The following is a 25,055-nucleotide window of genomic DNA, read 5'->3' as shown; positions in this document are numbered from 1 at the left end:
GCTCTGTTTTCCCCAAAGGTGGGTGAAAACCTTCCCCCATCATTTAGGTTCCCCAGCTCTGGCCTGGGACATGCTTTCTTCTGGGCCGTCTTCAGCAAGCCAATCTCTCTCTTTAAGCAAAACAGCTTGCTTCATGAAATACATCTGCACTTACACACTCAGAAACCAGAGACACTTCATAAAAACATAGAAATTTGCCCAGCTGTATGCACAAGGGGTATATATCTACAGTCCTACTGCTTTTGCTACCCAAGAGCAGGAAAAATATATATTTTTGCACAATAAAAATATAAAGTAACAAGATTTGTACAATAAAAAAAAAAAAATAGACAATGCAGTAAATGTTTCTAAAACTGGTCAGAAATGAAAACAGGCAGGCAAATAGTATCAGCCAAAAAGAAGAACCTACATATAACCCCTTTTTCTTTCATCAGCTGTTTTTCGACCGTAACCCCTTCACAGCGAGAACTAGGTTTACATGACAGGCTGTAAAGCTCTTCACACAAAGCTTGGTCCTTTGGACTCCACTTCAAATAAAAACTTTCTTTCTGACCCATTGGCCATTTGCAAAACAGCCATTTTCAAAATTCAAGCCTGGGGACAAGTACTGTTAGCCAGTAGCCAGACTTATTTACCTCCTAATACATCTTGACATTAGTCTGACCTGAATTTTACAAGCTGGAAACAATGATGTCACAGTATATAATTAAAACTAAATATACAGTTTAAGAAAGAAAACAAGTTGTAATGTGGAAAGAATTGCCAGTGGGTAGCGTTCAGGTGTTAAATAAGGATGCAAATGGTACCACTATGCTTTTCTTTCAAATACAACCTGCCCTGCATTCTGTGTAATACAAGAGATGTCTTTTCTTTATTAAAACAATGTACTGGTAGGTCTTCAACTGAGAATGAAGTTTCCACGTATTTCAATGAACAAATGACCAGGTGGACCCCCAAATACACAGACCTTAATAATATTGATCAGTGTGACCCCGAAGTAGCTGCACCACACTTCAGGCCATTTGAATCAGGCCAATGTGGCCACACTCTTCTCCCACCCCTTCCCCAGGCTTGCCTGCACACCACCACTGAGGCACCACACTGCCTGGAAACCTGCATACCGGAAAGCCACAGTGTCAACCTCCACTCCCCTAGAATCACAGAGACACTGCACATCCCAAATAGGTTTTTCACCGTCTTATGTCGAGGTGGAAAACCAGTAGCATGGGCTACACATGGGCTAAAAAGCATCTGCCTCTGAGGAACTGGCATAGGAACACTCTGGGAATCCAGGGGCAGAGGGCCGCCTCCCCTCAGAACGCCATGTCGGTGGTGACACCGTCTCCTTCCTCACCTCGAAGCCTGCGGAGCGGGAAAACCGCACCCGCCTGTTCACGCGGCTAGGGGCGGGAGCGGGGCCGGGCGGACTACAGCTCCCGAAGGGCTGCGGGAGCTGAGGGCCGGCGGCCTCGCTTCCTGCTCCGGCCCTGCGGCGCATCGGCTCCCGATGGAGGTTGCTGAGGATGAGCAGTTGGTGCGGTGCCCCGTGTGCCTGCGGGAGCTGCCCGGCGCGCACATTAACTCGCACCTGGACTCGTGCTTGCAGGGCGGGGAGGATGAGGTGGAGCCGGGCCCGTCGACAACCTGCAAGCGGCAGCGCTTCACCTCTGCCCCGTCGGGCAGCCAGGTGGAGGGGGAGCCGGAGGAGGTCGGCCAGGCCACCATCTCGTCTTTCTTTCACAAGGGCCGCGGCGGCGGGCAGAGCCCCGGAGCTCCTAGCAGGAAAAGCTGGGCGGGGCGGGAGGAGGCCGCCGCGGTGAAGCCGGAGGATGGAGGCTCGGCGGGCAGCGGGCCGGCGCCGCGCAGAAGCCTGGCGCAGAAGCTGGAGGAGAAGCCTCTGGCCGAGCGGCTGCGGCCGAGCGCGCTGGGGGATTACGTGGGGCAGGAGCGGGTGCTGGGAGCGCAGACCCTGCTGCGGAGCCTGCTGGAATCCCATGAAATCCCCTCCCTCATCCTCTGGGGACCACCGGGCTGCGGCAAGGTGAGTGACGCCGCCGGGCCCTGCTGCCGCTGCTTCCTCTGCCCGGGCCGGCGGCGACTGGCGACCAGCCACGGGTGCACGCTGTGCAGTGGGGTTGGATACTCCAGCCCTTCTCTATTCCATGTGGCTCTCGAGGCTGATGGACTTAAAAAGTGGGACCTGTTTATCTTCATACACTCTGAAACTGATGAGTCTTTGCAGGATCTGACTGATGTACTGTCTTGTTCTGCCTCTTTTAAGATGGCAGGAGCAGAATGGTGAACCCCAAAAGGCAGTGTAATTGCAGCACAGCAATGAAGGGATCCGCAGCTGTAGTGAAGGAAGGACCAACCAAATGCCTCAGGTGTGATGAGGAGGGAGCACTCAAAGATCTTGCCTTTATATTGTCTTTTTTTCTCTGTATTTCAGATTGGAGGTGGTGGGGGAAACTAAGCAAGCAAAATACATGGTTATCTCTGCCAGTCCAGTATGTGCACAGTGCAGAGTTTTGCATACTGTATATATGTATATATATATATATAGTTGCTATATGTGAGAGCATGTGTGGGTTATCTGGGATGGGGAAGAGAATAACAACTAGCAGAAAAGTTGAGAACAGCAATACCTTGTACTTCTCTTACTTAAAGATAAAAAGAGACTATATATGATATTTAATAATAATGCCAGTTAATCACAGTTGATAAGGACCAGGTATGAGAATAATTGATAGATTAGTACTGTTAGCAATGATGCAGTGGGTTGTTTGGGCTAGATAGCATACACCTGAAAAGAATCAGCTGGTGAACTTACATAATTGCCGCTTCCTTTAAAATAATAAGGTAATATTAGAAAGAAAGATATCAGAGGAGGTGAGGGCTATTCCTAAAAACTCTGTGAAGGGGAGGTGGATTGACAGAAGATAGATGGCCAGAGAGAGAAGTATAATTGGATTCTCTAATAAATTTGAATAAACCTTATTGAATGAATAACATGTTCAGGGGCCTGCTACTGTATTTATCCATGTTCTTCTGCCTTTGCTTTCTTTTTATCTGTGTCAACAGTGTGTGCTTGCTCTTTCTTGAAGACCTTTTTCCTTAGGAAAAAATGTTACAGTGATAACAAAACTGAATTTGGTGTTCTTTGGGTTATGATCTGATGAACTCATTTTTTGGCTATGGAAATGCTTTTTCGTGAGTTTGTGCCAGCTTGTGATTGTGGTTTAGGTCTTCTTTAGGTCTTCTTTTGTGACTTTGGATAAGAGGTGATCTGTTTTATGCCTGTGATAACACAGGTTTCACTCTCTCGTGACCTGTCTTGCTCACCCATATGCCTAATGTAGAGTTGTAAGCTCGCTTCTCACAGAATTTAAATTCTGCTGTCATCAGTCATGTGATTTGCATCAAGATTGTGCCATTTGCCCCATCAAGGAACACTTCCACAATTTATCGGTTACGTTTTCTCTCTCTGCGTACTCAAGTGTTGGGTAACTTACCTCCATTCTAGGTTACTCCTTCTTAGCGAACAGTCTTGAAGCTACATGCTTTCAGCTAGCTCTTGACAGACTATCCATTACTGTCTGAACCAGCAATTCCTACTGTAAAAGTTGAATTTTCCCTTTCACCTATACTTACCAGTATTTCTAGGGTGGTGCTGGAGTATGGTTTCATCTCAGGCCTTCTATCCTGTAAATCATACTGTCTGTCTTGAGTAAATAGTTGAAGGCTCTATCTTTTACTTGGGTATCATTTGTTAAATTTCTGTCCTTACAGATTTAACATGCAAGGCAACATAGTTCCCTAAAGATGGAAGAAGTCTGTGGTTGCCTGCCTGCCTCATTCACTTACTGTCATGTATATAAGGTGTCTAAGAAAGCTTTTCATGAGGAAGTAGCCTGTGAGGATGGGCAGATGAAAAGGAAGCCTATTTCTGTTCTGATGTGAAGATTCACAAAACTTAGTGCTTGAAAGTTGGAAGATCTTGTGAAGGAGAAAGAAATATTCTCACCTCCTCAGGACCTATGGCTAGACTGATAATCAAAAACTACTGCTGTTAAGTGCAGTCTTTTTCAGTGGGAGAAATATTAAGAAATAATTGCATTTTACATAGCTTCAAATGTAAAAAGCTCACATGTTAAGTTCTGCTGATCAAAGAAAATTGTCTTGTATTACAGGGTAGGTGCTAAAATAGGAATGTAAGCAAGTATGTTGGTCTAAATTCAGAAGTGCTGTATAAGATAGTCATAGTCTCCTTAAGCCTCTTCACAGTCTTGCTACCCATGGAATCGGGTTATTGCAGCCTATCTATGTCTTCTTCCATTTTTACAGCCAAGTGCCATGCTAACCAATCCTTCTTTTGAGAAAGGTAGAGCAGGGTTAAGTAAAAAAGATATAATAGCTGGAGATGAAATTAATTCTTCTGGCTAAATTTCAGGTTAATTGATGTATTACTTATCAGTCTGAACCTTTATAAGAAATAATAGTTCAGCAGATGTTTTCTAAAGAAGAGATTAATCTTGGGCATTAAATTGCTATAAATGTAGGATTTCATTTTGTAGGTCAAGAGTGCTTTTGGAGAATTTTTATTATGAAAGTAATAAAGCAGAAGTACCTGAGTAAAAATACATGTGCTTTGCACTGCTCTGTCCAAACTGATTTCAGTCGCAACTGCACTTGAATATTCAAGAACCACAATCAAAATTTTTAAGACAAAATTCGGGTACTTCTGTTGTAGGTTTATTTTCTTCAAAGTTTCCATCTGTATTGAGTCTTCTCATTTTAAGGGAGCATGATCTTTCCTTTTAATTCATTATTCTGATTTCTTAGGAAGCCAAAGTGTTTTAGGTGAAAAGGTTTTGACTCTGGTTTTGTTTTTTACTTTTGTCACTATTAAGTGTTGAACACAAGAACGTATTTTCTGCTTTTAAGAAGCTGACTAGACACAGGCCAGAAGAAATGCTGCCTCAAAGAGATGCTGTGGTTATTAGCTTTGGAAAAGTTACCTTGTTCATACTGACTATGCAGGTTTTTAAAAGCCTGTATGAATCCTAGTGTAATCTGAGTAAGCCATACTGTGATTTATGATGCCTTAATACAGGGATTTAGATTTTTGCTTGTCTGTTGTGGGGCACCAATTTTAGTAAAGAGTTAGCAGAGGGGACACAGTGAAACTTGAGCACTGAATAATCTTGCTGACACAGATACGGTTTAAGACTTATAAACCCGAACATTCTGTATTTAAAGACTGTAAACATTCCCTTTTACGTTTGCTGTTTATCAAGAAAAACATGTAGGCAGCAACCTACAAAACCCTACACAAGATAAGCCAAAGAATATTCATGCATACTTTCCTGGGGTCCACTCTGCAGTCTAGTACTAAGGTAAAATATGCCATGGTTGATATGAGTGTATAACATTAAAACACCCAGTAGGTGGTCTGCAGTTGCTATGAAGTCTCCACTGAGTTTATATTTTATTTCTAGGATGCCCTTGTATTTCTTTTCTTTGTTTTTTATTGAAGACTTGTTATATGACACATTGAAACACAAACAGCAAGTCCAACTTAACATATTTTTTCTTGCATATTTATCATCTGTTCCCTTCGGAGTTTTCCATTTTGCTGACTCAAGAGACAACCTAAATAGCTATTTGATTATTTGAGTATATTTCATCTGCTCTTACTCATATAGCTTGGGGCCTGATTTGAACTATTTGAAATAATGAGTTCCTCTGATTACCATGAGATTTTTAACTGAGAAAGCATAACGTCTTTTACAGTAGTATAGAGTGAACGTCCAGAACAACTCTGAAAAATGTGATTGTCTTTGCAGTTGCCTGGGAGCAGTCTTCGAATCGGTATGCTTGATTCTGTTTATGCCAGTCTAAATCAAGAATAACTTACAGTAGCTCTGTAGGAGGAGAAAACTGTGAGAGCAACTACAATTGTACAAAGCAGTTAGAATAAAAAGAGGTGAATCTAGATACAGCAAACGGAGGTACTGCTCCCTTTCAGTAAACGTTATGCAATGACCTTGCATCTGTTTATGCTTGGTCGGACTTGGATTCTGCAAGTGCAGTAAACCACATGCTGTTGCTGTTGTTCAGTGACACCTTATTCCTCTAGTAGTCTCCCAGTGGGCTATTTGGGGTGTGAGGAACCAAACGGGATGGGTAAGAATAGCATCTGCCCTTATATAAATGCCAACTGCTGCCGCATTTGATTGTGTTTATCTCTATAGAGAGTGTCCCTGGGCCTTGTCCATCAGCTATCTTGACAGTTTCCTTTAGACACAGTGTGTCTCATCTCCTGTGATGCAGTGTGGTAGCTTGAAGTCAGCTCAGCACTGTTGTGTAAGACAGACTCCAGCTTTTTAAGCTGCATCCTGGAAACTGCTCCCCTGGCTCGCATCTAAGGATGATGGCGCTGTTGGTGTCTCACTGAAGGCTGTGAGATAGAGAGTGGTCTTTCCTGACTGCTTGTCAGCCACGGTGTGGCCCTAATGCCCTCAAAGGGAGGATTGAGGTTGAGAAGAGGCAACACCGTGTAACTAAAGATACAGAAATCCTGGCTCTGGCCAGGGGAAGAGGGAAAAGGGGAAGAGGGAAAAGAGGGAAGAGGGAAAAACACAGGGAAAGTCATGGTCAGAGGGCAGCAGAAGAAAGCAGGATGCCAGTTCACAGCTCTAGTAATGTAATTTAGACGCTACAAGTCTTTAGGTATAGCTAGCTTATTGGGCTTGTGTTTTGCACTAGGCTGACAGTTTTTATCAACCCTGCCACAAACATAATTCACGCTGTGGCTTGCTCTGGAACAAACCAGCAAAGTTGCTTGCTGGGGAAGCTTGATGGCAACTATATTATCCCGCTCAGGACTAACTCACGTTGAGCCGCAGTCTATGCGCTAGTGCAGATCTGTGTCAGTTCTGGTTTGGTCACTTAAAGGTAGCAGACCATACAACCTTCCAGACTTGTTGGGAGAAGCATGTATGTTGGAAGGGCCCATGCAGGTGCCAGGACAGCTTTTACACCACTGTGTTCCTGTGAAGTGTGGTATGAACATCAGCTCCTGATAAAAAGGCTGTGAGAGGTGAAAAGGGTTGTGAGGCTGGACCAGAATGACTGTGAGCTGTCCTGTGCACATTGCAGGAGCTCTCCGACATGACTGCTGAGCACAGTAGAGATGTAAGCTAAGAGACCATGCGTTTTCTGTGGCTGATATCTAGAACAGCAATTTTGCTAAATTTCTTTATTTTAAGAATGAATAAGACAAGTCTCCATGAACAGGCAACCACATAGATCCCTAAACCTGGTCTACCTGATCTTCCACCAGAGTGAGGTAAGAAGGACCTCAGGTTTCACTGTCAGCTTCTTGACTGGAGTCTTCTTGACTGTGATCTGATCATATGCGCTAATGTCTTCCCAGTTTTTTCAGTTCCCCTTTCTGAAGACAGATAGGCAATACAGCTCTTTATTCCTGGAAGGGGCTTTGGTGAGCTGATGCAGTTTAATTGCCTGGTAAAGAGGTGCAGAAATGAAAAGACCACCTTACAGTTAATGCTAGTCATTGAACATCAGCGTCAGAAGGACAGGCTTAGTTTATACTTCCTTCTTACTGTTTTCTTCCAGCTGTTGGTGCGAGATTGCACTGACTAGTGGTAACACAGAGAATAGGGAAATACGTTACACTCAAAGTTGCTTAATCAGGGGAACTTGTGGATATACAGAAAATTCTTGTCTCCTAGCACAAACATCCAACGAAACACAACAAAATGATCAATTTACCGCCCTGACAGCAGGAGGTGTGTAGAGCCAATCACACTGTGAGTTACTGTTGTTTGATCCACAGATCCATCGAAGCCTGGAAGAGCTGGGAGCATAGTTGCTGGGAGTGGGCTGGTTTTTCATTTGGCGGGTTTTTGTACATCTTGGACAGTTGCAGCCTTTGGGAAAGAATATTCTTATTCAGGCTGACGTGAAGAAGTTTGCAGGATGGTGGAGGAGAGTATTGGTAGTTAAGTGTTTGTGTAATGGATCTGAAAATAAGTGACTATAGACTTAATTCATTGGTGAGTAATGGTTCATGAGTTTCTTGGTAGCTATGTTTCTGCATTTCAGAACACCTTATTCCATATCAGATTTTCAGTTTTCTTCTTATCCCTCACACACAATGCTTCTGAATATAGGGAGAGAAACTAGGGTTTTAACATACAGTTTGTGTTTCTTCTGTGCTAGTGCTTTCCTGCTTAGGCTATCCTGCTTAAGTCTCCACTGGGTTATATGTTCCCTAGGTTGTAACCTGATAGTAACAAAAAGGAAGAAAACAGCGTTGCTTGAGGTAGTAGGAGAAAAAACAGCATTAAAAAAATGGAGTGTATGAAAAATAAAAGGCTTTCAGAGGACTAGGGAAAGTTCAGCCTGTATGCGATGGGCAGTTTGACTTGCTAAATAGCTGATTGTGCAGAACAGAAGATAGAGGTCATGAACATGCCTATGTTGAGCACTGCTTTTGAAAGGCAATGTATGTTATTCTTATTACAACCTTTGTTGACCCAGAAGGTACATGCTGGTTGGGAGCTATGCAGTGGTTTTCAAGTAGGTTTTTGGTCTAATAGTAACTTTCAAACAAACCTCTTTGCATTTTTTTTTTTTGTTCCTAAATTAGGAGTAGAAATACTTACTTCTGTGCATATGTTTAAAAACCATTCCTGGCTGCCTTTTTGAAACAGTAAATCTATCTGTGACCTGGTGAATGAGGGCCAGGATGCAGTATGAGCTATCAGTTTGGGCTTAGCTACAAGAATAATCACTTGATTATTCGCCACCACTTTTAGAGAAGTAAGAAGTACGTTTTTCCTTTTTCATCCTCAGAATTGATGTATTGGGGGTTTCCATGCTTTCAGTGATTTTTAAGGCATGGCTGCATTCTGAATCTCGGTGCTTTTGTAAGGAAACACCAACTTTGGTTTTATTTTGATAGTTTAGTTTCAGAAATAATTTCACTTCTGGTTTTCACTTTCCCAGATCTTCCTGATTTCTGTAGGCTTTGCTGCAAATGCTTTCCAACATGTCTTTCCTGTCATGTCTTCCTAGCAATATATATGAAGGGGAAGGACTGGTGCTTTGAGCTCCAGGGGGTGAAAGAGGATCTAACACAGGATGCAAGTCTTGTATTGGGATGTGAAATGGCACCTGTTCTGAACACAATCAGGAAGCCCTTGCTAAAACTAAAGCAAGAATAAATAGTGACACATCCTCCCCCTTAGCCTCCCTTTTCTCATCTTGGGCTGGTTGCCATTCCAGGGATGAGGAGATACATTGAAGAGACAGCAGTGCTGCAAACACTACTGGTAGCTATGTAGTAGGTGGTTGCTTCTGCGGCCTCCTTGCAAGAGGATCAGGTTAGCAGCACCTGCTGCTTTAACCACGGTACTTGGAATATCTTCTGAAGTGGTTTGTCAGCACCTGTCCCTCTTCTCATCTTCTGAGGCTCTCCTGTCTTCAGTCTTCCAGGTCAGCTCCTTTAGAGTGAGCTCAGTGGCAAAATGGCCTGTTTTTCTCTAGCAGTACTTTCCAATGGAGATGTGCGCTGCTTGGGAGATGCAGATATGCCTGCCTTTACTCAGGTTTTGAAGGAAAGTCTAAAAATTACACCTGTGAAGCGTTCAGGTATAGTAAACCTGCCCAGGAGGTAGTATGTAAGGTTGCTTCTGTGCTTTGGTGGGCTTAGTGAAATTCTCTACAAATAAATTAATTTGCAAAAGTTATCTTTAAGGAAAGAAAATCAACACAGCTGCTCACTAAAACCTGCCAGTGGTTTGTTAAGTCAGCTGTCTTTTACTTCCCTAGGCCAGCATTTAATTGCTGTTGATACTTTAGAGGGTTATATTTTCTTAAGGATGCATATAATTTTTCAGTGCTAACATTCTCATGCTTTTGTACAGAATTGCTGTTTGATTAATTTCATTTTTATCTGCAGTGGAAATAGGAGAGACTTTTGTTAACAACACTGTGGCTTTTTATTTCTTAAATGTGGTTGCACTGTAAACTCTTCTACAGGTGTCCTGGGGTAGTCCAGCTCTTTATCTGTTAACGTATTGTGTAGACAGAATATCTGCACTGTGAATTACAGTCGGCCCGTCTCCTGTGACAGAAATGTATTTGGCAAAGATTTCTTCTTCCATGGTAAAGGAGACAGCTGTCATTGCTGGCCTTTTCAGTATTGAAACTGAATAGGTTTGGTACGTAAAAGTGCAGGCATTAGAAATGCAGCAGTGGAATTGGCAGCTAGCTCTAGCAGGAAGTTTTTAAGTCTTCTGTGTTCTAGAATGGTATGAACTAAAATAACTTATAAACTGTCAATGCTGTCCCTTATGTCCAGAATATAGAGCTTTGTTCTTCACATACTTCCTTCAAATGAGTACTTTCTGTGTCCAAAAAGATTTTTACAGAGCTTTGTCCTGTTGCTGTTTCAGACTACACTGGCACACATCATAGCCAACAGCAGCAGAAAGAACGGCACGTGGTTCGTGACATTGTCGGCCACCAATGCCAGGACAACTGATATTCGAGATGTCATCAGCCAAGCTCAGAATGAAAAAAAACTCTTCAAAAGAAAAACCATCCTCTTTATTGATGAGATCCATCGTTTCAATAAATCTCAGCAGGTATTGTACTACACTGCTTTTTGAAAAAAGCCTTTGCCAGCACTGCTGTAAAATTTTCTCCCTTTACCTTAATATGAAAGCTTACTTTGGGCTTTTGACTTTAATGTGAAGTATTTTAGTAGATGAATTGGGGAGAAACATAAAAATTAAGTTCCGTAACTAACTCCCAGCCTGTGTTTAATTACTGTGATTCAAAGGTTTACATGGAAGGCTGAGCTATTCTTGTAGTTGACTTATGTGCCAGGCTTTACATGAAGTTTTTCTGAAATTTATTTCTGCGAAGTCATGTTGGTAATGTTTTCTGCACACCTCTTCATTTCAGCCTCCACTCTGGGGGTAGCACTTTGCATTACTTTAAAAAAGGTCTGGAATGTGAATGTGCTGGAGTGGGTATGTGTTTTAATGTTGTCTCCTCTTCTCTGTGAGAAAAATAAGGCATGGCATGGAACTTCAGGAAAACGCATTGCTGCAACCATCACTTGGGTGTTCGTTTTTTTCCTTTTTCCTTTCCTAAGTATAAGTTTTCTTTAGTCATACCATGGAAAGCTTGAATTCTATATTACAAGTTACGGTTATTGAACTATACTGCAATCTTCCTATAGTTTTCTGAGCCATGCTGTAGAATTATGTAGGGAATTGTAGCCCTAAAGGTGAAGTAGTCCTATTATTCGTTATATTTGATAAGACAATTTCACAATATCTTGTTTGTCAAGCAATAAACCAAAGTCACAAAAACAAACTAAAAATTTGCGGATTTTTATGCTGTTTCTGGTAGAGTCATTCTCAGTACAAATGTGAGTTATTAAGGTGAACAGCCCGTAATGTGCTGTGTGTATGAAATTAAATCATTTAGATAGCTGAGCTGATGAGCTGCCTTGTCAGTGAGGTTATTTGTCATACCAATAGGGAACCCAAAGACTCAAGACACAAAAAATGCAGCCTACTCACATGGTATGTTTCAGATTGTCATTGATGGAGATCAGCTTTTTCTGCTTCCCTCCCATCCTCAGGACACTTTCCTTCCTCACGTTGAGCGTGGGACGTTGACTCTGATAGGAGCGACCACTGAAAACCCTTCTTTCCAAGTCAACGCAGCTCTTCTGAGTCGATGCCGGGTGATTGTCCTGGAGAAGCTCTCAGTTGAAGCGATTGAGGCGATTCTGATGCGGGCTGTCAGGTCCTTAGGGGTCCAGATTTTGGGCCAGGGTGATCAGCACAGCAGCTCTGCGACTGGCAGCAGCAGTGAGAGCTCAGAGTGAGTACTTTATGGGCTGCAGGGTGTTAATGCACACAGCCTGAGGAATTGACTGCCTGCCAGGGAGAGAATGAAGCAGTTGGGGGTGGGAAGAGAAACCCTAGCCACTTCTGATAGTAAAGAAAAAAAGTGGCAGCATATGGCAGGGGGTGACAGGAGAGAGAGAATTCAAAGCACTGGCTCTCTCCATCCAAAACATAATCTCACCGTCTGGATTAGGAGAGAGTTGTATACTTGGATCTGTAGCTCCTGACTCACCCTCCTAGGATATTTAAATTTGTTCTGCTGCTGAGGATTTGCTGAGGAAGCCTCTAACTATTTATTTTCATATTCTAATGTGTGTTACTTCTTGCTACTGGTTTTAAAAGCATCATGTTACTATTAAGTGGTGGATGGGGCATCCCCTTTTAATTTAATTTGGAAGTGCCTGACGAAAGTGTTGTTTCCTGAGAATGCTTTTTTTTGGTACGATCAAGAAGGATTCTACTGTTCTTTAGCTGCAGGAGAAGTCCTGTGGTATGTTTCACAGTATGCCGTGGGAAGAGGGGACTGTTGCTGTGAGGTGTTAGTAGACTGTTTTAAGAGAGACTTTGTTTTTCTCAGTTCCTTGTTGCCCAAGCCAGATAAAGGCATGTTAAACATTTGGGAGAGTTCTAGAAAAAGCAAGGTCCAGATTTGTCTGTAAAGGATGTTATCTTCCTTCTGAAATGGCTAGCTGCCAAATAAGAATAATGCTTGGTACTGTGCTACTTTCATGCAAGTTGTTATACTTCCTTGATGTTGTTGCTTGCCTGTACTCCTGGTAATGTAGTGTATTGACATGGTGGTAATTGGGTGGGTGCTCCATATGAAATAAGTGAGAGGTAATTAACTTTATCACAGAATGGAAGCCCTAAGAATTGCTAACCTGAACACAGAGGTCAGGGCAGGGAAGGAAAGCTATTCCATTTTTATTTTTAGGGTACACTGCCTCATGGTTTACTCATTTGTAGCTTTTACATATTGCATTAATGTGAATTTTAGAAGGGAGGCCAGTACTGCATGTCAGCCTTAATGTAATGGCACAGCTGTGGTTGTGGCTACACCCTAACTGGGGTTCGGAGACTTTCCTTTCTGTACAGGATTAGAGTGCAAGGCATAGTTTCAGATGCAGTTGTTTGGGTTTGGGTTTCGCTAGACTCTTAGTATCTTTAACCTTCCGTTAGCTATGGATGATTTAAACAGCCCAGTGTGGTGCTTCATCAGACTGAAAGAAATACGGCAGTCACACTGTCAGACTAGCACAGTTTCAGAAATCTATCCATGGAGAGAGAGGGCCCCACTCTAATGGATAACATGGGAGCCAACCATTTAAAAATAAAAATGTGGTTGTTCAGAATTTGGAGCGTTTGTTGCTGTTGTGTGTTAAGTCTTTCTTGTCTTTCCTGCCCGTGATTCTGGTCTGTAGTTGATCTATATTGTTGCTGGTAAGTTTGTATTTTTATAAGCCATCCTGTCCCTTGCTGTGGTTCTGGTTTTGAGCTCTTTATTAATTCCTTGCTTCGCTGTACATACCATTTCTGTTCCTTCATTTCCGCTCCACCTACTACTCTGTAGGAGCAGCTGTGTTTTGTTTTTTACCTCTTTACCTCTCTGCCTCTATGAAGCGGTGCTTTCATTGCATGCAGACAGGTAACAGTGTTTATGTTGTCGTGAGGAACGAAAGTCGCCAATTACAGTTGAACTGGTTGTTCGCTGTGCTTACCTTTGTTCCAGAGTTGGAAAGTGGCATGTCCACTTTAAAAATGCTGCATGGATATAACCAAAAGGCACAAGAGATGTGTACATTGAATTTTGTGTTTCATTTCACATATGAATCTCCCATCCCAAACCATGGAAGTGTTGTATGAAGTCGTGAATGTGCTGCTTGGCTTCAGTTTATCACTGAAGTATCACATCACTTGTCTGATATGATGGCTGATCTACATGAGGTTTTGAAGAGGATAATTCTTTGTGGTCTCTTCTGTTACCTTGAGGAATAAGTGGGGGTGAATCTTCTGTAGTTTCTACAGGCATCTTCTGTGCTCAAAGAGAATGCAGCTATCACTGAGTGACTCAATAGGTTTCATTGTCTCTGCACTCCGTGTACACGCAGCAGTTATCAAAAGGAAAGTGTACTCTACCCAAATCTCTTCCCTTACATTTTCTTGGTGGCTTTTTCTTATCCTGATTTTCCACCATTGCTGCAGGTCTCTGATAAGGTTAGGTCACCTGGCTTCTGTTTCATCCTGCTGTGGCCTTTTCTTTCTGGAAAGCTAAAATAGAACTAGCAGGTGGTATCTACTTTATATGCTGTGTCTTTTGTATGTCATCATGCTCCCAAAGCTTCTCTGACAGTTTTTGTATTAGTTACTTGATTTCATTAGCATAAGATGCACTTTTTGTTGTATTTTCAACTTTACTGCCAGCAAATTGTGCTTTTCAAAGCCTGCAGCAAGATGGGGGAATTTGAAAGGAAGAAACATACTCGTGAAGAAGTAAGGAAAAGTCAGTGTTAAATATTCTTTATTTTGCTGAAACTTTGCTTGTGCTTTCTGAAGTTTTACATTCAGTAATAGCACAAACTGTACCAGCTGTACACTGATACACTACACTTGTACTGTGGTAGTAATGGAGGACATAAAATTCTTCTTTTCTTGGCTTTTTATTTTTATCATTCAAGTGCTGCCCTCAAGAGTGGTATCTCTAATTCAAATTGGACAGTAAACTGGATGGTGGATTAAAGTATTTGAAGTTAGATAGCACAGAAGGTGCACAACTGAGGGAAATGAAAGGATCCCTAGTTTCCTGTTGGCAAGCCCAAATATCATGCAGTTCACCTTGTTAGTGGCTGTATTACAAGTACTAACAGGTTTTAAATTCGCTATTTTGTAAATCACAGTGTTGAAGATGGGCTTCCTTTGGGTGTTGACCATTCAATACCATTCTGAAAATTATTCCGTTTTTGGAACATCCATCCAATTTCCTTGCATTAAATAGAGTTGCTGAGATGAGAGGCAACATTCAAAACCAGTGCTGTAAGGTAGGGAAGAATGCGTATCATGCTGCAGTATTTCAGGTGTAGAACTGTATTTGCCTGTAAAAGTGTTGCAGTCTGTTGAGTGAATGTGTGAGAATAATTGTACTGAGAAAGTAAGAAAGTACTGATTTATATGTGAAAAAGAAACAATGGGTACTTTATCTCATGTTCTGCTCTTTATTCTTAAATCTTTCATCGTACAGGTTCTCCTTGCTTGGACCTCCTTCTGTTTACTGTCTGATATTGCTTACACTTTCTTGTCACTGGTTCAAATACTGCAGTGTTATACAGGTTTTCTGGGTACTTCATCATAGATTTCATGTTGGTTCTTGGCACATAACTCTCTTGAGGGTTTGGCGATAAGAAGGAACTGGAAGAAGGATGTATTATCTTGTAGTGGTCGTTTTCCATTCCTTAAGCTCAAGGGAGTGATGGATCCCATGGCATCCCTTGTGGCTTGTTTATGTTTTTGTCTCCAAGTATCACCAATTACAAGTACCAACATTGAACACTGGCATCCAGTGGATGTTCAGTGTTAATTTTGGAGAGTCCTAGATTGAAACTGAAGAGACAGGAATACCACTCAACTTTCTTTCCCAGCTTCTAATTGTCAAATAAACGGTAAAAGTACCCTGAGGCTTCAACTTTGGGACAGAAGACTGTTCTTAGTTGCTTGGAAGCACAGTACCTGACTTTTAGTGCTCTCAACTCTTCCCCTCCACTTGCAGTTGCTGAGTGCAATTGTGCGTATCAGTGTATGGAAGCCTCAAGCACGTGGTGTTCTGGAAAAAGCAAGCAAAGAGCGTAGTCATTGCAGGTGAAGCCTTCGCTTCACTCTGTCCTGCTGCTGTATCCAGAGTGTTTGGTCAGTGTGCAGCATTATTTGGTTTTGTTCCCTGCTGATGGAGGTATTAGTAGCAGGATGTCTGTGTGTAGTGCCTGCCAGGTTTTTAAAAATAGCCTTTGCTTTCTTTGTTGTCTTCTTTCATTGCATATAGAGAAATCTTGTGCCTGTCTGTAGTGCTGAGGTGTGAATGTTGCTCCCTGATTTTCAAGGAATGTAATAACAGTATATGGTTATTTTGTTGCAGACTCCCAGTGTACATAGAGGAGAAAGCTCTAAAAACCCTACCTTACCTGTGCGACGGTGATGCAAGGACTGGACTGAATGGACTCCAGTTAGCAGTTCAGGCCAGATTAGCAATGGGGAAGACCACTCCGTTGAATATTCCCAAAGGTGGTTCTACAGATGGCATTCTGATAACAGAAGAGGATGTAAAGGAAGGGCTACAGCAATCTCACATCCTGTATGACCGAGCAGGTGAGTACCTGATACAGTTTCTGATGTGCACCATTCTCAAGAACTGATAACCTCTATAATTCCTGTTTCTTCTCCCCCTTTCCTACTAGCTCCTCTGATGAAACAGTGGTTGTACTGAAATTTGGACTAAAAATTACTTTTTCCTTTATGGTGTAGCGGGCTTACCCAGAAATTCCTTCTGAACAGGGTTTCCACTTACTGTTTTAGGAAGTGTGGGTTGGGTGAAAGACCTTTGCTGCCCAGCAAACAATTGCATGTGAAATTATTTGTTCTTCAAGGTTATTAGAATATTATCTTCAAGGGTTGCAGTGCAAAGAATAAGAAGTAATTGGATGAGGTGATTTGTTCTTGGGGGGTTGGAAATCTTCCATTGCACTTTGAAAGTCTTGGAAGTGCTTACTTTTGCAACAATGCTATGTGAAAACCTGAGCAGTTTGCTTTTAGAGTTGCTTTTTAAGGTGGTGAATTTTGTAGCCTGCTTAGGGCAGGTCACATAAACGTAGTTGCATTTAAAGCTTCCTAATGTGATAACCACACTTGCTAAATAGTGACTCAACAATGTTAGGCATCAAAATAGTTGGCCGCTATGCCATTTTGTGTGAGTGTTAAAAATCGGGAAGTGAATTTTGGAGAGTAGGTGAATCCGCTTGAATGCATATGCTAGTTCTTCAGCAACACGTGAATCACCATGCAGTGTAGTATCAAATGATTATGTCAAGCAGTATTTGGAGAACTGATTGACTTGTGTTCTGCCACTGTATCTGATACGCTTAGTTAACTGTCACTACTCAAAATCTGTGCTGAGGCATCTCTCAAGGTTGGTTGTAACACATATGCGTGCTTGCAGCCCTCTTGCTACAGAGAGGAAATGATGGCTCATTGTCAGGAAAGTCAGCCAGGCAGATACTGGTATGATGGCAGCTGAGAAGCTGAGAGTAGGCAGGGGGAGGGAGAAGAAGAATTTTATGGGGTCTGTGGCAGGAAGAATTCTGATTAGGATGAAGAGGAAAATCTGACCAGTTTATTGGTGCGAGTAACATCATGCACAGTGTTATGTCCCTTGTGCGTTTGCTGTCGCCTTGTGTCCACTGTTACACAGAATTCTCGGCTGTGTCTGTTGCTTTCAGCCCTCCTACCACTGTTTGCTTTGCTAGAGATAGGACAGACTGCCTCTTCCTGAGGCTTATATCAAGTGTAGGTAGTATGTGTCAGTTCTTTCTCCATAACAGAAATCGTTCAAGTTCTGTGTAGTGTGTTTTGGTTTTGGGGTTTTTGTCAGAGATTTTCAAGAGATGGGTGAGAGCAGTGACAGTTCTGTTTTTCTTGATGGTATGAATGCCAGAGAGCCTGCCACAGATATTGGCACAGTGACAGGTTGCCCAAGTACATGCCTTTACAAAATTTCTCTCTTCCCTGGAGTAGTCATGTCTTGGATAACAGATTTTTGTCTGTGGCTGAGATAGCTGTTTGTCCTTTTATGTGCAGAGGTCTTCTGGATAGAGGCTACTATGTAAATATCTTTGTAGCGTGTTTTAGCTAATACGTTTCGAATCACCCTTGTGGTGGTGGGGTCTACAATCCTCTAATATAAAGTGTTTCAACCTTGAAAAACAGGAACATGATGCTGTCTAATCGTGATAGTAGCAGCGTACATTTGAGTGTAGTGTGTTCACGTAGAAAGCACCAAATAATTGCTTAGTGTTCAGTCAGAGTTGTGTAAATATGGAATTTTGATTTTTATATAATTAATTATTTTTTGTAACATTCTTTAAGAGTTGCCAGGTAAGCGTAGCTGGGCATTCTTTTATGTACTTTCACCAAGTAGTCTGGGAAAGAAATGATTTGTAATCCAGTCAATAGGCTATTGTTCTGATCTGCGTGCAAACACCTAAAGACAAGATCTTTCTGCAGATAATCTATGCATTTTAGCTGAAAGGACAAAGAAACAGCTCTGTCAAATTTCACTGCCAGCAGCGGCCTGCAGCCCTTGCAGTGTGAGAGGAAACAAAACTCTTTATTCATACTTTAGCTTTTAATTGCAGTTTTTAGAATTTTAATTTTTGGAGAAAGTTACACAGCAACCAAATTAAAGTTTAACTGCAAACGGACAGCAGATAGGTTTTTAAGATAGAGATGTGTTGTCTCTTCTTCCTCTTGTGTATAAAATCAGCTAACACTGATTTTATAGAAAATACCAAAGATAAATATCAAAACAACTGTAGGATTTTGTCTTGCTGTCTGTGCAGTAACATAACTTCAGTTATGGTAAACATATGTTACCACTTATGGTAAAGACTGGAAATATGTTAAGGTGAGGTTAATTTGTTCTGTAATCTGGAACATGGTTGTTGCTTCCACTTCTATGGAGGAGGAAAGGGAAGGTATCTCATGCCATGATATTTTTTGCCAGCTTTATTGTTTTCTGCAGAAGTCTTTTTATCCATGTCATTGCTCTAGTCTTTCTTCCAAGGCTTTCTTTCTGTCTTTTATCGATGAGCAGCTGATGTTTACTTTTGGCTAAGACAGAAATAATGAGATGGGGATGTGATTTTACTTTTGCCCACTATCTGGTAAATATGGATTGCTTAAGGAGTCCAGATACTAATTATGGTCAGTGAATGAGGCCTTTTCCCCATCTTCTACCAATAAGACTTTACAGAAATCAGTATCTTAAATTAACTGGAAAACCCTTTGTGAGCGCATAGAGCAGTTTAGGGGGATAAATCAACAAGATTTATGCATTACACATGAGAAAAGCCTGTCCTCCACAAAGCCTCTTGTGTACTATCTTGTTTCTCTTCAGGAAAGTATTTGCCTTTGTGGAAGCTGCATAGAGTAAATGTATTTCGAGTCCAAAAATTTATTAGAGTTTTGATTTCAAGAGGCATCTGGGATGCATAACAGCAGTTATAGATAAGTTTGCATGTGTCTGCCTCTCCACTGAATCAGTAAGGCCAAAATCTGTGTTGGCTAACCAGCCTGAGAGACAGAGCTAGTAAGTAAAGGTCTCTAAAAAGTTCTACTTTTTTTTTCACTGCTTCTGGTATCTCGCATTGAATATATGTAAACTATACTATAGAAAAAAAACAACACATAAGACATCTTTGTCCAATGCATGTAACTATTTTGCCTTTCATTAAAATTGCATTTAAGGTAAAATTGCGATTTTGTTGAAGTCCTACTCTAGTGTGTAAGTATTGTCTTTATGTCAATGACTTGGTCACCAACATTAGGTTTGTGAGAAAAGGCGATAAAGGGAGAAAGCTGTCCCCTTTCTCACCTTACATATTCTGAAGTCCCCTGCAGGTTTATATAGAATCATAGAATAGTTAGGGTTGGAAAGGACCTTAAGATCATCTAGTTCCAACCCCTCTGCTATGGGCAGGGGCACCTCACACTAAACCATCTCACCCAAGGCTTCGTCCAACCTGGCCTTGAACACAGGTTGGGTCTAGAGATATGCCATCCCTGCCAATCCGCTGGATTTCCTCTTCAGTTGGTTTCCCCAAATATGACACTTTACAGTAGCCCAGACAGTGTATAAAAGCACTCCAGAAAAAAAAACTCTAGGTGAGTGCAAGCTCTGGAGATATTTAAAGGCCATCTTCCTTACTTTTAAGAGACCAAGAGGCGCCTCTTCCAAGAGGACTATATGAGTTCAGCTGCTTGGGTTTATTGCTACTAACTCAAGTGTTATGACGGAGCACAGACACACTGTTTGTGTTGGCACGAGTAATGACTGCATACCACACGGCTCTTTGTGTGGAGTTCTAGCAAAAATAGCTGTCTGCCAGCCTGCGTACACCAGCAGCGCGTGTGTTGAATTCCCAAGAGAACCACACTGCAGCGTGAACAGTGATGCAGCAAGATGGACCCAGTTTCTGACCTGGGAAGCGGAGGTCTTGCTGGCTATCAAAGGAACAGTTGCAGCGGTATCTGGGCCTTGGGTTTCAAACTCATGCATGCAGCCTTTTATTCTGCACGGTTTACAAGTGACAGTGATGTGTTCTGTTTTGGCCCTCTGGCTGTAAATCCTTTTAGCTGTAGGAAGAAGAGAAATATTAACAGATGGCTGTGCATGCAGCCAGTTGTCTTGATAAGACATGCTTAGCTGTGAGCCAAGGAATGCCAGGCACTTTAAAAAATAAAAAGGGCAGAATATGTGGAAAGTTTAACAATATTGCTGCAAAATACTCTTAGAAGTTTAAGAGAAATGCATAAGAATCAAAACCAGCTGAAGAGAGAAAAATTGCAAGCAGGAAGGATCTCGTTCAGTATTTGTAATGTTGACCTTCTGTTGACTGTAGCGCTAAAAGCTCTGCGGAATGGCTTTGTTTCTCCTTGGAGTCCATATCAGATTTTACATTAAACTTTAATGTAAAAAATATATATATTCCTTGTAATCTGTTCACTCTTTCCACTCCGTATTAGCAGTCTGGCGTTTCAGGTTTTGTTTGTTTCAGCTGCTTACAGTTTCCAGGACCCTTCCAGGGGGACAGGTGTTGAACTCGATGTTTCTTAGGGGTTTGCCAGGGCTATGTGCTGCAGTGCTGTTCCTTCAAATTGTGTAATGTGCCACCGTTGTATATCCACCTCAACATTTCATGTTTTCCCTTTATAATACAGCAAACTCATGTTTGATTTACTACACTCCTTATTTTTGAGTTTTAGTTGGTGTGAAATTAGTTTTTCTGAAATACCACTGGTGTATAGTACTGGATTTCTGTGATTCTTCTGTTATCTTCAACAACTCTGTGTCCAAAAGCAACGGTCAGTGGTTTGTATGTGCTTGTACTTTACTCTGTCAGTTAGGAGATGTTTATACAGTCCTCTTCCTAACTGCTTAAAATACCTGTATTTTATTTTTTTTTTTCTTTTGAAGGAAGAGTATCAGGGTACTAAATGGAAATTGTTTTCCTTGCAGTGTTTAAAAAAAAAAAAACCACCTCCTTTTCATCTGCAGTTGCTTTATTATGCTCACATGGTTAGTGGAATGATCCGTGTGGCAAAGCATGAAGGTGCTGAAAACATTAAATGAACTCCACAATCATGTATGCACAAAAAAAGCTTGAAAAAGGAGGTTATATTTTTCTGTTGTGATCCAGTAAAATATATTCTGTTCCCTTAAATGCATTTCACTTAATTTCCTCCTAATGGTTTTCTGCATCTCTTCCCTCCCATTCTAAATAGGAGAAGAACAGTACAATTGCATCTCAGCCCTGCATCATTCTCTGAGAGGCTCAGATGAAAATGCTTCCCTTTACTGGCTTGGTCGAATGCTTGAAGGTGGTGAGGATCCACTCTATGTGGCGAGGAGGCTGGTGAGGTTTGCAAGTGAAGATATAGGTCAGTATTCACAGTATTTCATGTTGGAATATTATGTTGAGTGAAGATTTCTCTGGCTTCTGATTTTCAAAAACTGGCTTTTGAAAATAATATCTAACAAAAACATTGTATGTATAGAGACGTACGTGTGAAAAAGATATTTTTGAGGTCAGGTTTTGGCTGTGTATTGATATGGATTCTTCTAAGCTCTGGCGTTTGTTACTCTGGTCACCAGTAAACTTGTGTACGTGTATTTCAGGGATGTCTGGGTTTTTTTAATGACTCTGGAGGGTGAATGCCTACCCTGAATTGCAAACCTCAGCTTTGTAACTGGCTCCCTGGTTGTAAAGGCATCTTGACACCAACTTACCCAAAATAACAGATGCAGCAACACTTTTAGCATCTATGTCATGGGTGAAGAGTTATGAGGTCTGGAAAAGTTGCATCTAGTTGCGTGATAAAATATAGCGGTATTTCCCCATTTCTTTCTCAGTTCCAAAAAGTGAATCACACACGGGCAGCTACTGCTCAGGCTGCCACCATGTGGCGACAGATTCAGTCTGCAAATCATACCCATGACTTAGACCTTTCTTTTTTGGAGGAGGAGGGAGAGGGTGGAAAGAAAAAGGAAGGCTGTGGATGGAGTGAGTATATCTTATGTACTACAAAGTATTGTAGAGAAGTTCCAGCATCTGAGAAACGAACTTTGAAATGTTGCATGAATAACTTTCCATCTTACAGAAGTTAAAAAAAAAGGAGAGACTTTTAAACTGACTTTAAGGCACTTTTGTCTGATCCCTTTTTGTAGGGCTGGCAGATCCTCTGGCTTTAACACAAGCAGTTGCTGCTTATCAAGGTTGTCACTTTATTGGAATGCCAGAATGTGAGGTAAAGGCTTCGTTAATTCACTGATTTGGAAGTACTGCAAACTGTAAAACTTATCTGTAATTATAAAAAGAGATTGTAAGGACAAGGTGAATTTAATTACTTGATCATTCAGCATGCCCCTTTTTTGACAAGAACATTGTAGCTCTTAAAATAGATGTAGTTTTGAAATAAAATTCACTGCATATTTATTGTTAAAATGTTAACTAATGTCATTTTGCTCTATCCGTTTTTTCTTTGTTATAAATAAAATAATATATTCTGATATTCTAAAGTTGCTGTTATTTTCCAGTAGTGAAAATCATTAAAAGCTGTGCTGTTAAATAATAATCAAACTACAGTAGCAGGCAGAGATCAGTTTAAACACATAATCCCTGTCATGCTACACAAACCTAAATAACCAATCTTTTCCCAAGCAACTTAAAAAAAGACATTTAACAATTTCCTTTTTCTTGTTTCCAGGTGATTCTAGCACAATGTGTAGTGTACTTTGCCAGAGCACCCAAGTCTATAGAGGTGTACAGGGCATATAACAAAGTCAAAGAACGCCTGAGAATGCACACGGGACCTCTGCCACCTGTTCCACTGCACCTGAGAAATGCCCCAACAACGCTCATGGAGAACTTGGGCTATGGCAAAGGCTGTAAATATAACCCCGCATACAAGGAACCCGTAGAGCAAGACTATCTACCAGAAGAGTTGAAAGGAACAGACTTCTTCAAGGAATGAAAAACATGACCACCTTGCTCAGAATGGGTTTTGATTTTATGACTCATACCTTTGTTTGGGATGGAAATTCCCCTTACAGTCTCAGCCATCTATTATTGTGGTTGAACGTATTAAGCCACTAAGCCTTTCAGATACTTTCTTATCCTTCTGTTTTTGCTGCTGTTATTCTTTAGGTGTTTTGTAAAGAATTGCAGTTAGGCAACAGAGAGTACAAAAATAAGCTTTATCGGTACAGTGCTGTCACCCTCTGATTCAAAGAAAATGGAGAAAAAGAAAGGCTTGTGGCTTTGGCTCTTGCTGTTAGACGAGGGGTATCATTGTGCTGCTTTTTAAAGTCAGTATCTGCTTCAGGTTTTGTGAATGTTTATTTTCTGGAAAAGTAGTGAATTGTATCCCCTCTGCTAAGATACAGCAAACAAAATACAATTACAGTGTAATTCTTGTTCTTGTGATGTTCCAGAGATAAGTTTTGTACAAAATTGATTAAACCAGTAAAGTTGTTAAACATAGTGTCTATGCATTTGTTTAAATATTTGTATGACAGTGTTGTGGTTTTGAAAGTTTAATGTTCCTTTATCATCCCTACCTCCCAGAGCAATTTTAAATGATTTTGGAAGTGGAATTATGTTAGTTTTTGAACTTACACTTTTTATTGTGTGCTGACATTTTGGGAAGTGCTTTCGCAAAGGAAATTCTTGTTAGTGAAAACACACGTTTTCAGTTATGCAGTGGGAATTCTATTAACTTTGAATTGGAAGGCTGAGAAACAAATTGATGTGTTGCTATAATGGAGAGTTTAGCTTCCTCTTCCTACTGAAAATATATCCCCATCCAAGACAGCTGCTGGCTGAACATTTCACCAAGCAGAATGTACAGTCATGGCAGTGTCCCTAATGTTGACAACATTCCTTCACTTAAGTGGCAATTACTTTTCTTCGCCTCAGTCCTCCTTAAGTGTGCTGTGGTCCAGTGTGCTGAAAAGCCAGTAACTGCTAAAACCGCCTGCGACTGTGCTAACTAGCAGTTGGGAAGCAGAATAGGACTATGTTTGGCTAGAATTACAGCAGATAATTAGTGGAGAAGATATTCGTTAATGACATGCTGGACAGCCACTGGGGCAACTGTCCGCATTTGTCATAGTGGCCACTAGTGATAAGGATACGCGTCTTGGCTGAAAATTGCCACCTACACAGTACAGCAGTGCAGTTACAGTTGGATTTGCTTGGTAACTACTCAGGATTTGCTTGCTTCGTGTCTTATACACATTTTTACTGGGTTTATACTGGTTAGCTGATGGACTGCAAGGATTCCTGTCCTGATCCTGCTTAGTTTATGAAATGCGATGAGGCCAAAAGTTACAGTGCTTTATGTATAGCATCTGATTTTTTGCTGATCAGCTGAAAATGCCACATACCTGCTAAAAGAAGGAGGTGGCTGTGCTGACTTCCCTGCGAAGTGTTAAAAGGTTACTAACTCTCCTCCAAAAGGACTACGTATCACAGGTTTATTTTTTTCTTTACAGTATTGAATCATTTCGTTTTTTTTCTCCTGTGTTACATTTCCTGAACTGGTGCTTCATTTCACATTTACAGTATTGCATTTAACAGCTTTTAAAAATTTCAGCTACCTAATTTAATTTGTAAATAAATATTTAATTTTTTGGCAAAAGAAAACTGCTTTGCTTTGGAGCAGTATGGGGCTTTTTGCAGCTCCCTGGAGCTATACCTGTGATATGATCCAGCCAGCTACCTGGTACGCACAAATTGCAGGCAGGTACTTTTTGACAGCGGAGGTATTTGGTGC

General features: G+C 41.3%; 1 protein-coding gene across 2 annotated transcripts; it reads left to right on the top strand.

Moving 5' to 3' along the window:
• The first annotated feature begins 1,331 nt into the window (after positions 1–1,331).
• Positions 1,332–23,766, top strand: WRNIP1 (WRN helicase interacting protein 1). Of its 2 annotated transcripts, XM_061449314.1 has the most exons (7): positions 1,340–2,041; positions 10,488–10,679; positions 11,690–11,934; positions 16,084–16,313; positions 21,504–21,659; positions 22,447–22,526; positions 22,986–23,766. In XM_061449314.1, exons 1-7 carry the CDS (start codon positions 1,508–1,510, stop codon positions 23,250–23,252), a joined length of 1,704 nt encoding a protein of 567 aa, XP_061305298.1. In that variant the 5' UTR covers positions 1,340–1,507; the 3' UTR covers positions 23,253–23,766. The 2 variants fall into 2 exon arrangements, with proteins under 2 accessions (XP_061305299.1, XP_061305298.1); XM_061449315.1 differs by lacking the exon at positions 22,447–22,526 and having other exon boundaries at positions 1,332–2,041; positions 22,986–23,195.
• The last annotated feature ends 1,289 nt before the right edge of the window (positions 23,767–25,055 follow it).

Source organism: Pezoporus flaviventris, unplaced genomic scaffold, assembly GCF_033815535.1.
Source record: "Pezoporus flaviventris isolate CSIRO_AGI_PZ_B2104156 unplaced genomic scaffold, CSIRO_AGI_Pfla_v1 ptg000007l, whole genome shotgun sequence".
Lineage (NCBI taxonomy): Eukaryota > Metazoa > Chordata > Aves > Psittaciformes > Psittacidae > Pezoporus > Pezoporus flaviventris.
Note: the sequence above shows the minus strand (reverse complement) of the source record. Positions and strands in the feature narration are given on the sequence as shown.

What these genes read in the sequence shown, in the direction of transcription:
- WRNIP1 (XM_061449314.1), top strand. Translation starts at nt 1,508, where the DNA reads ATGGAGGTTGCTGAGGATGAGCAGTTGGTGCGGTGCCCCGTGTGCCTG. An exon ending in GTTTGCAAGTGAAGATATAG is followed by an intron (nt 21,660 to 22,446) that starts GTCAGTATTCAC and finishes CCCTTTTTGTAG; the next exon opens with GGCTGGCAGATCCTCTGGCT. An exon ending in TTGGAATGCCAGAATGTGAG is followed by an intron (nt 22,527 to 22,985) that starts GTAAAGGCTTCG and finishes TCTTGTTTCCAG; the next exon opens with GTGATTCTAGCACAATGTGT.